At 36.2% G+C, this 11,378-nt stretch overlaps 1 protein-coding gene across 1 annotated transcript; it reads left to right on the top strand.

Moving 5' to 3' along the window:
• Positions 1 to 437: 437 nt before the first annotated feature.
• On the top strand, positions 438 to 8,177 carry LOC113230767 (carboxypeptidase B-like). The gene is made up of 10 exons (XM_026464853.1): positions 438 to 503; positions 2,163 to 2,190; positions 3,889 to 4,104; positions 4,487 to 4,558; positions 4,635 to 4,697; positions 5,395 to 5,461; positions 5,759 to 6,115; positions 6,447 to 6,692; positions 6,869 to 7,054; positions 7,241 to 8,177. The coding sequence occupies exons 3-10, from the start codon at positions 3,905 to 3,907 to the stop codon at positions 7,424 to 7,426; spliced, it is 1,377 nt and encodes a 458-aa protein (XP_026320638.1). The 5' UTR covers positions 438 to 503; positions 2,163 to 2,190; positions 3,889 to 3,904; the 3' UTR covers positions 7,427 to 8,177.
• The last annotated feature ends 3,201 nt before the right edge of the window (positions 8,178 to 11,378 follow it).

An 11,378-nucleotide genomic window follows, 5' to 3' on the forward strand; every position in this document is an offset into this window, starting at 1 on the left:
GATAACAAACTAGTGGAGCATTTTCCCAAAAAATAGATCTAGAATATCAATCATGAAAGTAAAACAACATGATGTTCATAAAAATAAAATATTATTATGGAAAAGTTGTAATGTTGAATATTAGTTCCAGTGATAGTACCTGTATATTCTAGAGGCTACAATAAAATGTTATAGATACTATAGTTAATAAATGGCTTTTAGAATTGTGTATTTAAAGTAATTCGATTATGGATTATAAAATTAAAGACGACGACGACGGAAATGCATTTTGTTTTATTATTTATTTTAATGCTGTATATAAATGCAATGGAAATGCTTGTGCAATATCAAAAGCTTGCATAACAAACTTACATAAAAAAACTATATTACTACCTTGTTAAATTATATCACGCTTTTTTATAACGCAGACATTCGTATAAATATTTTCAATATGAGCCGACGTGAACCAATTTTCATAGTATTTGTGATCATTGTAGTATTAAGTTTATTTTGTTTTATTGAAGGTAAGTTACGTTACGTTATTATTAATTAAAGACCCAGAATGCCGAAATCGAGTTCTTATACAAATGAAACAATGTTTTTTTTATCTAAATGCTGTAAACCGTAACTATAATACCCCTGAAGAGCCTGAAAAGTTAGTATGTTTCAAAAAAACATTAATGCGTGATTTGGATCCAAAAAATTCAAAATGTTGACAATTAGTCTTCCAAATATGACGTTGTAATCACCACATAATTTCGGAACACCACCACCACCACCACGGAATTTTGTAATTGCAGCAAAGCTGGAAGCTATCACACTTGGGGGTTACTGTTGCAAAAGTAAATTGATACCGTATATAAGGGTTTTTCGTGACTTACACTATAAAAATATCACAGTCCTTTTCAGTGCTTCCAAAAATGAGGACAATGGCGCACTTCCCTATAAAATTTTGTTGACATAATTTATATGCGTCTGTTTATGAAAAAATATGTGAAAATATAGAGTCTAAATTCCTGAGCAAATTTTGTTTTGGGTTTACTATTCTGAGAAATCTGGAATTAAAGATATTCCGGTTTGAAATTTTGAAGGTTATGTTTTACAAAATTGAATGAAATGTTTACAAGCTGTACGGTGCCGCAGGTTTGTGACGAGACGAAAGTTTAGAGGAAATATTTTTTTATAATTGCATGGTCAAAATGTATGTAAGTAGTTAAGCCTTAAAAAAAAGAGTGAGACTGAGTTAATACAATATTAATACATACCGTGCACTGGTAACTTGGACACAAATTATTTTTTGTAAAACCTGTCTCACCATCATTATCCATCCCTGACATCGTGCACTTTTTTAATAATTTTACCACTTTCTCGCGTGGTATATTTGGAGAAGGAATTATCTTTACAACTTTATTTTTTTGTAGTAAAGTTAATCTCTTATTACAAATCGGTATAATCAGTACATTTCATATTACGTCAAGTAACTTAATATGGACCTAATCTATACGTAGGTACTGAAATTCTTTCTTTGACCGCTAGATGTCGCCCAACGTTAACAAACTAAGAAACTGACTGTTATAGATATCAGTTCGGTTACGTTCTAATTAGTCATTTGAGTTTCTTTTAAATAGGACTTAAATTCCAGACTTAGCTATTTTTCAAATCCTCTGTTATAATTTGAAAAATGTAATCAATTTATTTTATTCAAACTTGTAATTTGTAGACGCAAAATAATTATTTTAACTATGATTTCACCATTGTTTTTTCATAAAGTTGTGTTGTGTTTGAACATTGAAGTAATGCGTACTACGTAGTACATAATACCTTAATGTATTTGAGTGACAGAGTAACATTAGTAGTACAAGCTGTAGAGCTTCTTGTGAAAGAGTTCGTAGCGGGGAGGCTGCGCCACTATCTTGTACAACTAATCACTGCAGTGCGGTGCTGTTACATGCAATGCGTGAGGACCCTTAGATTTATTTAGCTCTTTTGAAACAGACAAATGCAAGAAAGTATTAAAACTGTTACACATAGAATACGTAACGTATATTATGTATTGTATATGTATCTATGTAAAATTGTACAATATTTTATTTATTAGTTTAATAATTTGTGTTTACAATTCATACATATATTGAAAAACTTGGAAATAAAATTTGAATTTCATGTATTCTACTTTTTTTCAGTGAATTGTAATGATCTTAAGCGATTTTCGTAAGTTTTGTATTTATTTCTCTTTAAATACCTAAATTTATTTTATTAAATCCCGTCAAGGTTCATTTTTCGTACAAAATAACTGCTATTCTACATGTAATACTAATAATATTATTATTATTTACAAGCAGACCACGATACTGTGTTTTTTTTTCTTTGGCATAATAATATACATGTACTTATAATTGAAATACGTTTTGGAACACAAACCTGTATTTTTATTTGTTTTCCAATTACTAGCAACAATGTATTTTCTAATTCTAAATAACTAGTCTACTCATTTTTGTAGGTTAAAATAACATTTTATATATTTTGGTATTAAGCGTACACTTCATGAAAGTATTGTACGGACAACGGTACATCAGACTACACATTTTTGTTCGAAAATCGCCTCCATTGCAAAGGAACAAGATTCGTCAATGTGTAGCTTGATGTGTGTACATTTTCGAGAATATACCTTAACGTTATTTTTGTTAATTATTACGAATAAGAAAGATATTTTGTTTAGCAGTAGAGCTCCTTGTGAAAGATTTCGCCCAAGGTAGTACTGCCACTTTACCTATTTCTACCGCCAAGCAATAATGTCAGCATTATTGTGTTCTGGTTTTGAAGGATAAGGGTGCTGGTGAAATGGCACATGGGACTTGTCAATTTATGTCTCAGAGTGACGGGCGCAGTGGGAGTGCCCCTCAGATCTTTGCAATTAAAAGCCCTGAGTGGCACTGTAACTGTTATGGACAGGCGTGTAGCTTACTTGTTCTTGTTGGACTTGTTCGTCCCGTCACTTAATGTTATAAAAAAAATCAATTATCATACTTGCCCTTTCTCAAAACTATTATTTTTAACTTAATAACGCACACACTCAACATAGCCCCGCACTAGGGAAACCCTGTGTCGCGGGTGCCATAGACGCACACATAGACAACCACAAATTACACCCAAACTCCCGAGAGAAATAAATGTAGGCTATACAAACATTTCTCCCGGCCCGGGAATCGAACCTGGGACCTCTGCGTGGCAGTCCGGCATGGTAACCGTTCGGCCACGGAGGCAGTTACACAAAAAATAATAGTTAACAATAAATAATTCGTGTATTTTCAATATTATCATGCCAATGTATCCTTAACGTCTTACTATTGTCAACAACATCATCATAATATTGTATCATTGGGATCTGGTGGTGGATACCTGGCGACCTACAGGTACCACACCTACCAGGCGTACTAGGTCCAGACTTCAGTACAGACTAGTAGGCACCAGTCTTCTGCCTCGCAATTGAACTGTACGATGTTTTTTACATTAATTATGTTGTAAAATCTATTCTTAAGGTGGAAAAGAAGAACAAATTATTTATATAGTATTTGTATGAAAATCGTACAAAATATTATATGATTGTTGTCATTATTGCTGATAGAAAGATTGAACAAACACGAAGAAAAATTCCTTCGACTCGACTGGGCTCGAGCCAGCGACTATATCCTTAATGTGCTGCCTCGATCCGTTGCTTAGTTGGCAGAGCAGTAGCCACGTAGAGGCAACAGTCACTGATTCAAGTCCATTTGGGTCCAAGGAACCATTCTTTGTGTTTCTTCGATCTTTGTAACAATAATATTAACAAAGTAATGGAGTATTTTCACAATAAACAGATGGATATCATTACCATCATGATATTCAATACAAATAAAATATTTGTTACAGAAAATTTAGACGCACGATGTCAATAGAGGAGAACGCGTCAAATTTTACAGCTGCGTCGTCTGTTGAGCAACGCCGCTTACGAAGCCTTGCGAAACAACGACGAAGGGTCTTGTTAGACTCGCTGATCGCACTAATGGGCAACAGTTCAAAAATTCCGACCGTTGACTGGGGAACTAATGTACTGAGGAGGAGAAACCCACCATTAAAATTTGGAGAGTACGTGTTATATCTTAGACATGCTAAAAAAACAGTTCTTCGAAAAGAACATTATGAAAAAAAAATGTATATGTGTATATTTATAACTCTCCTATTAAGTAAAAAAAATGTTATCAAATAATTTCGTTCGCAGAAACGTCTCTCCTGAAAAATTGTTATTTTGTAGATGTGACCTTATTACACCAAGGGTGCGACTTGTAGGCACAGTTAACGTAGACTCATTATAACACTTTGATTACTGCTTCATTTAAATAATAATGATAGCTTTTTATCATAGTAACACAAGCGTATCAGTTATTTTTGCATGTTACTGCTATCGACAAAATGGCCATGGCTATCGATGCGAATAATGCTGTGTATTATGGTGGTGCATCGTTTACAGAGCCTCTCATCGGTATTCTACAGCTAGTAACAGCTACGGCAACGTCAACAGCTACGGCAACGACAATCGCAGGTAGGTATTTAACAATTTTAATAATTACGTAAATACTCGTTAATTTTCGGAAATAATCTAACTTTTTTTGGAGTAGGTATACCTTACAAAATGGATACACGTCTCACCATCAATTGGTTCAAGCGGAAACTCAACAGGAGTAAGTTCAATTGTATTATACAAAGAATACTTATAAATTTAGTAGAGCTCCTTGTGAAAGAGATCGACCGGGGAAGTACTGCCACCTTACCTATTTCTGCCGCCAAGCAGTAATGTGAGCATTACTGCGTTCCAGTTTCGAAGGGCAAGGGTGCTGGTGAAATTACAGGCATATGGGACCTGTCAGGTGACAATGCAACTGTTAGGGACAGGCGTGACGCTTACCACCAGGCACACAACTTATTCGTCCCGTCACTTAGTATTAATAAAAAAAAATAGACGATGATAAACTTTTAGCATTTAGTTCATGATGAAAAGTTCGTTGTTTGCGTATTAAAATCTATACATATACGAAATGAAACTATTTTTTTGGGATCTAAATGGCATACATTTGTAACAGTAGTTTTTGAACTACTTTGGTTGTTTGCAACCCAATGGTTCGGGCCCTTTATACGTCCCAATGTCACGGCTGACTGATGAACTGACATGGTCAGACAGCCGTCACCCATGGATCAGCAAAGGGTCAGAAGCGTGGGTTTGTTTGAAAGAACAATAAAATAGTTTCATTTCCTATGTCTAATAATGGTGGAAACCTAAGAACTCGATATTTACACTTATTATTAAGGCACCTTCACATATTGTAAAGCTTATTTAGGTCTATAATAATTTTATCTCAATTAACGTTTTTCTTATTTCAGACAAACGACTACTACTACTACAATGAAACAAGATGTTAAACAGTCAGAGCTGTTCAACGTTTACAGTGTAAGTATTTATACCATATGAAAATATTGCCATTGCTTAAATGTTTTATCATATATTGGCAAATTTTAAGATCCGATCAGTTCCATCGAGAGTATCTCTTATCTTCTACTCTTTTCTAATAAAAACAAGATTATTTAAATCACGCCGGAAAAGCATAAGAATTGTTAAAAATTTACAGAAACTGTAATTGAGATTTAATTTTGGAAGTCAATTCTTACTAAATGTACACAATTTTTTCCTAAAGATTATCAATTTGGTACAATTATTATTCAATTATAATGACTATTTACGTTTCAGATAGGAGCTCAACTACGACAATTATTAAGGGGAGCAGAGTATACAAATGTCACTATAAACCGTATCGGGCGGTCTACCGAGTACAACGAAATAATTATGCTTCAAGCAACTCAATTACACAATAGTGAAGACACGAATTTTCGAACCGAACACAACAAATTTGCCAATGATGTTCCTGAGAAGAAAATCGTGTTCATTGTCCACGGTTTAAGTGTTATGGGATTTAAAGAAGTACCTTGTTTGATTGTAGTGAAAAAGTTTTTGTTACTCCTCAAGACTTATTTTAAACATTTGGACAAGTTTGATATTTATCTTGTACCAATGGCAAATCCTGATGGAGTGGCGTATAGTTACCACGTAAGCTGTCTAGTGTTTATTATAAATGCAATTGTTTGAATGAATGCTTGCTCCTTACCTAGTTTTTCCGAAACGGTGTAAAAGATTTCGAAGAAGTATTGTGAATGATACAGGTTGAAAGTGACAGGTTGCCGAAAACGAATACAGTGGATTCAGACCATCAGTCATATTTGAAAATCATAGTCATTATATAGTCTGCGTTAACACCTACGTATATGTATATTCTTAATTATGAAGCCAAGCGATGCTGTTGGGCAAGAAACTGGTTTCACCTTAAATTTTCTCCAACGACCTCTAACGCTAATATGCAATAACAGAAAGGATTTTCCAGTTTCCATTGTGGAACAAGAACGTGTCGCCGCAAGACACATGCCCAGGGGTGGCTCTGGACCGCAACTTCAATGTCGCTTTCGGAAACTCGCTGTCGTTGCAGTCTTGCAGCCCACAGTATCCCGGTGGTCGTCCTTTTTCTGAACCAGAGACACAAGCTATTAGAGATGTATTTCATGCTCATGGTCACAAGATGATCGCGTATATTCATGTGCACGCTGGAGGATACCATGAACATATTTACAAGGTATTTAAAAAAGACCTGGTAATGCATTTCTCCTGTAGTCTATTGCACGTACGTCTTTTCAATGAAGGGTTAGTTATTATAATGCAGTTGCAGTTTACATTCCCGTTTCTTCAGCTTCGTTCCCTGTGTAGAGAAAAGCAACTATGAATTTGCAAGTGTTTCATTGTTTATTTTAGGGTGATGCTGTACTCTACCCGAAAGGATTTACAGAAATAGTAGGTGACGATGACAAATACATAGATTTGAAAGACGACATCGAAGAAGCGATGAAAAATGCCAGCTTCAAGTCGGCGGCCTCTATGGATACTCTCTACAACTGGTATGGAAAAGTGAATGGCTCTAGTGTAGATTATGCTTCAGCGGTAAGTACAAAAAACCTCTTGCATGTGTTGATGTATTTATTTGTTGCACTTTACTTTGAACGAATATAGCAAAAAAGTAGAAGAATACAAACAAAATGATGAACTCTGCTATTTAGCAGTAGATGGCATTGTTGATTTGTGTACACATCATGCGGATGTATATTTTTAACATCTGTCTTTTTACAGGTGTATGGTATACCTTATGCGTTAGAGTTCGTAATGCAGCTGTACGAAGTGGATCCGTATGCTTCGAATTCGAACGAGACGATAGCAACCGCAGCGCAAGACATGATCTGGCATCGCCTCGTTGATGTCGTATTCAATCACATATATGATGTAAATGTGAAATCTTTACGAAATTTTAATGAATGAAAAATATAATGCGAAGTCAGTGCATCTTTACATCTCGAAACACATATTGCCTAAGGTGAAGTGAGACCCAAAACAGACGTTTTCACGCATTACGACTACACGGAAATTTGGTTTTCGATATAGAAAATACGAATTAAACTTTTAACTGATAATGAAAATAAATGATAACGGTAGTATATGTAAGTGATAACGGTAGGTAATTATGGGGCCCGAAACACGATTGATTTAAACGTCACTCGATAAAAAATCGCGAAGTTCCGTTTTTATTTATTTGCTACATTCATCTACGAAAAAATTTACGAAAGTTTCATGCGATTGTTACAAGTACAGAACAATAAATACAGTAGAAGTACGTGTGGCGACAGTTTGCAGAGTTCCGCAAACTGGAGCTCAGTCCGCCATTTTCGTTTTGTACGTTATGGTTGCAAAAATGATAGTCGCACTTATAATATTATCTATAGTGCTGTTCCCTATCATTATTAAATCTTAGTTTATTTAATTTTCATACATTTTCAATTTTCTGCCCTGCAATATGGTCGCTTCTTTTTTGAAGAACCAAGCAAACGAATCCGTCGTCTTCGTTTAGCTATTAACCGCTAGATGACCGCATATTGATTGAAATTTCAATGTAAAACCAAAACGTCGTAACTTGTAATAATAGGTATAGAAATTTCAACGATATGCCAACAGGGCTAAGTTTAAGTTATATTATCTATCTCGATCTATATGTAATAAAGAATATTTGCTATTTCTTTTTAAATTTGAAACTACGATCAATCATTATCAAGATTTCATAGTGTTTCAAATTATGAATGTGTGTTTTTGGCGACAGCGGTGATAGTATCTAGGTTAAGGCAGTTCCATTGTTTTTTTCTTCCGTGTTTATAAGAGATATTTCAACGAAGTTTTCTCTCACGTGTTCCGTAATAATATATGTACGTCTGGGGACCGTCAGTTTATTTAGTATTTTATTATTACCTCACACGCTTTAAAGCTTACGCAACCAAGATACTATTTCACCTTAAGGTAAAAAGTGACCGGAACCGTCTTAGTAATCCTCATACAAGTGTGATTTCACACTAAGAAAACACGATCTGTCCGTACGCGGTCCTTATGTAGTTTATGTTGTGAGATTAGAAGCGCTTCTGTAAGTGCGAAATTTGCGCGTTTGTGTGGAGATATAGTACTGTTAACAACACAAATATTGTTTTATGTTATGCAGCAGCGTTAACACCGTGATGCAGCGATGATGCATATGGCGGTAGAAGTAAAAACAACTTAATTTTGAGCTTCCATAATAATCTTTATTAATTAATTACTTACATTAATTCAGTGAGCGTAATGGCAGTGATTTCATATAGTACATAGTGTCAGAATCTTGAACTAGTGTTATCTTCACAGTATATGTGTAAATAATAGTGTTTCAGCATACTGTCCTGTCCGGTACCACTACCTCTACTAAAGCACTATTCACCGTGTGTTTAACAACCTATAACAATGGCCAATTTCACAATAGTCTTAGAAACTCAACTTTCTCTTGAAGCCAGGACTATTTAAGAAGATGAATGAGCTGGAAACTCAGTGGAAGGATACTACTTCACAACTACAAGTAGAGAAATCACAGTTACGTCTGTGGGATGAATTTGGTGAACTCAAATCTGAGGTATTGTCCATTCTACAGATATTGCGTGAACAAAAATCTCAACTCTGCAGATCTGTCGATGACATTGAAATGAGGCATCGTAGGAAATATCTTCTTGTAAGCGGCATCCCAGAGACTGTTGAAGAGAATCTTTCCCAGTTTGTTGTGGATCTATTTAATGATAAACTGGCATGAACTTAATATCAGAGAACCTTAGTACCTGCCATCGCTTGGGCAGTTTGACAGGCAACAGGAAATGCCAGCCAGTGTTGATGCGTTTCACAGAGAACTCGTTGAAAATTGCTGTGTGGAGTAAATAGACAGCTTTAAAGCATACACCCCATATAGTCCCAGAGTTCCTCGCTCGTCAGCGGTAAGCAATGTTTGTCCGGGCAAGTTCACGCTTTGGTATCAAAAGGTGTTGGACGGTGGATGGCAACGTTTATGTCAAGTTGAGGCACCGAAGGTGATCTTTCGGCGTTCGCTGCGGCGGAGGACGAACTTCAACCAGCAACGAACTGAACTTGATTTTTCCGAGGTTCTTGGTGCATCGTCAGTTAATGTGATAATTTCCAATCTTAACCAGTGTCTGCTCAAACTGTACAAAGTCCATGCCCCACTAAGGGCTATTAGAGTAAAGCGGCATTCTGCTCCTTGGATTAGTAAAGGCGTTCGTATGGCCATGACTAGGTGACATGAACAGCAGTTTCGGGTTTTCAATAATAGATCGGAGGCTAATTGGTCTCTGTATAAGATTGCACGTAATAGATGTAATCATCTGATTACATCTATTACGTGCATCTCCATCTGGAGAGGGCAGCTAAGCGTCAATACTTTTATAGTAACATCTCCAATTGTTCTTCGGCTAATATATGGAAGTTCCTCAGATCTCTTGGCTTGGGTAAATGTTCTATTCAACCTAACTCCTATTCTTTAACTCCTAACGACTTCAACTACCACTTCTCGTCTACCCCTTTTTTTGATACTTCTGTTAAGGCCAAGACTACTCGAGTAATTGCTTCCAGGCCTCTATCTTCTTCAGTTTATTTCTCTTTTTCTCCAGTAACAGCTGACGGTTTGCGTAAAATTATGTTTTCTATAAGGTCCAAAGCCGTAGGATGTGATGAGGTGAGCAGAGAGATGATTGTCAACATTGTTGATCAAATTGTTCCCTACTATTGTTCATATCATCAACTTATCTTTACAGAATGGTGATTTCCCTCTTGTTTGGCGTAAGGCATTTATTATACCTTTGCTAAAAATACCTTCTCCCGTGCAACTTAATAACTTTAAGCCTATTTCTAGTCTTCTTTTCCTTTCTAAATTCTTAGAATCCACTGTCATCAACAAGTATCCTCCTTCACATTTTCTAATAACCTTCTTTCCCCTTTTCAATCTGGGTTTCGCCCGGGACATGGTACGACAACCTGAAAGTTACTGAAGACATCAGGCTGGGCATGGAGAAGCAGTTAGTCACTGCCATCGTATTTGTCGACTTTTCCACCGCCTTTAACATGGTAGACCACGACATTCTACTTGCCAGTCTGAAGCCACTTAACTTCTCGCCATTGTCAGTGAATTGGTTTTCGGCCTACCTTCGTGAGCGCCAGCAAGCAATTCCGAAAGACCGAAAGTTTCCGACTGGCATGATTTAATGGCTGGTGTTCCGCAGAGTGGAATTCTGTCACCACTTTTGTTCTCCCTCTTTATTAATTTTCGTTCTTTCTCACTTAACTACTCTTACCATTTTTATGCTTATAACTTGCAGATTTACGCACAGGCTTCTGCTGAGGACATTAATTCAGCGATTTCTCAGATTAACCGCGATCTACGATGCGTTAGTATATGGTCAACTGATTTTGGGATATCTGTCAATCCATTGAAGTATCAAGCTATTGTCGTAGGTGGATCCAAACAGATCTCCAAGATTGACTATAGTTCATTCCATCATAGTTCATTCCATCATATAGTATATGAGAACGCGTCAGTTCCGCTCAGCATTAGTGTTAAAAACCTTGGCCTCTACATTGACTCCTCACTAAGTTGGGCCTCACAGGTATCCGAGGTGAGTCGGAGAGTTATTACTTCTTTACGTTTTCTCAACCGCTTTCGAAACTTTCTTCCTATTAGTACTAAAATCTTACTTGTCACCATATTATGAACCATACACCAAGTATATTCTCACTCATTGATTATGCTGATGTCTGGTACGCTGATCTTAATGAAGATATGTTGGATAAGCTTGACCGCCTTCTCAATAATGCTATCCGTTTCATCTTCTGCCTTTGTAAATTTGATCATATTCTTCCT

The sequence above is a fragment of the Hyposmocoma kahamanoa genome, unplaced genomic scaffold, assembly GCF_003589595.1.
Source record: "Hyposmocoma kahamanoa isolate Upper Pololo Valley unplaced genomic scaffold, ASM358959v1 64, whole genome shotgun sequence".
NCBI classification, from domain to species: Eukaryota; Metazoa; Arthropoda; class Insecta; order Lepidoptera; family Cosmopterigidae; genus Hyposmocoma; species Hyposmocoma kahamanoa.

Excerpts from the sequence above, each read along its gene's own strand:
- LOC113230767 (XM_026464853.1), top strand. The coding sequence starts at position 3,905 with ATGTCAATAGAGGAGAACGCGTCAAATTTTACAGCTGCGTCGTCTGTT. Across the intron at positions 4,698-5,394 it reads CAAGCGGAAACTCAACAGGA|ACAAACGACTACTACTACTA; the intron begins GTAAGTTCAATT and ends TTCTTATTTCAG. Across the intron at positions 6,693-6,868 it reads ACCATGAACATATTTACAAG|GGTGATGCTGTACTCTACCC; the intron begins GTATTTAAAAAA and ends TGTTTATTTTAG.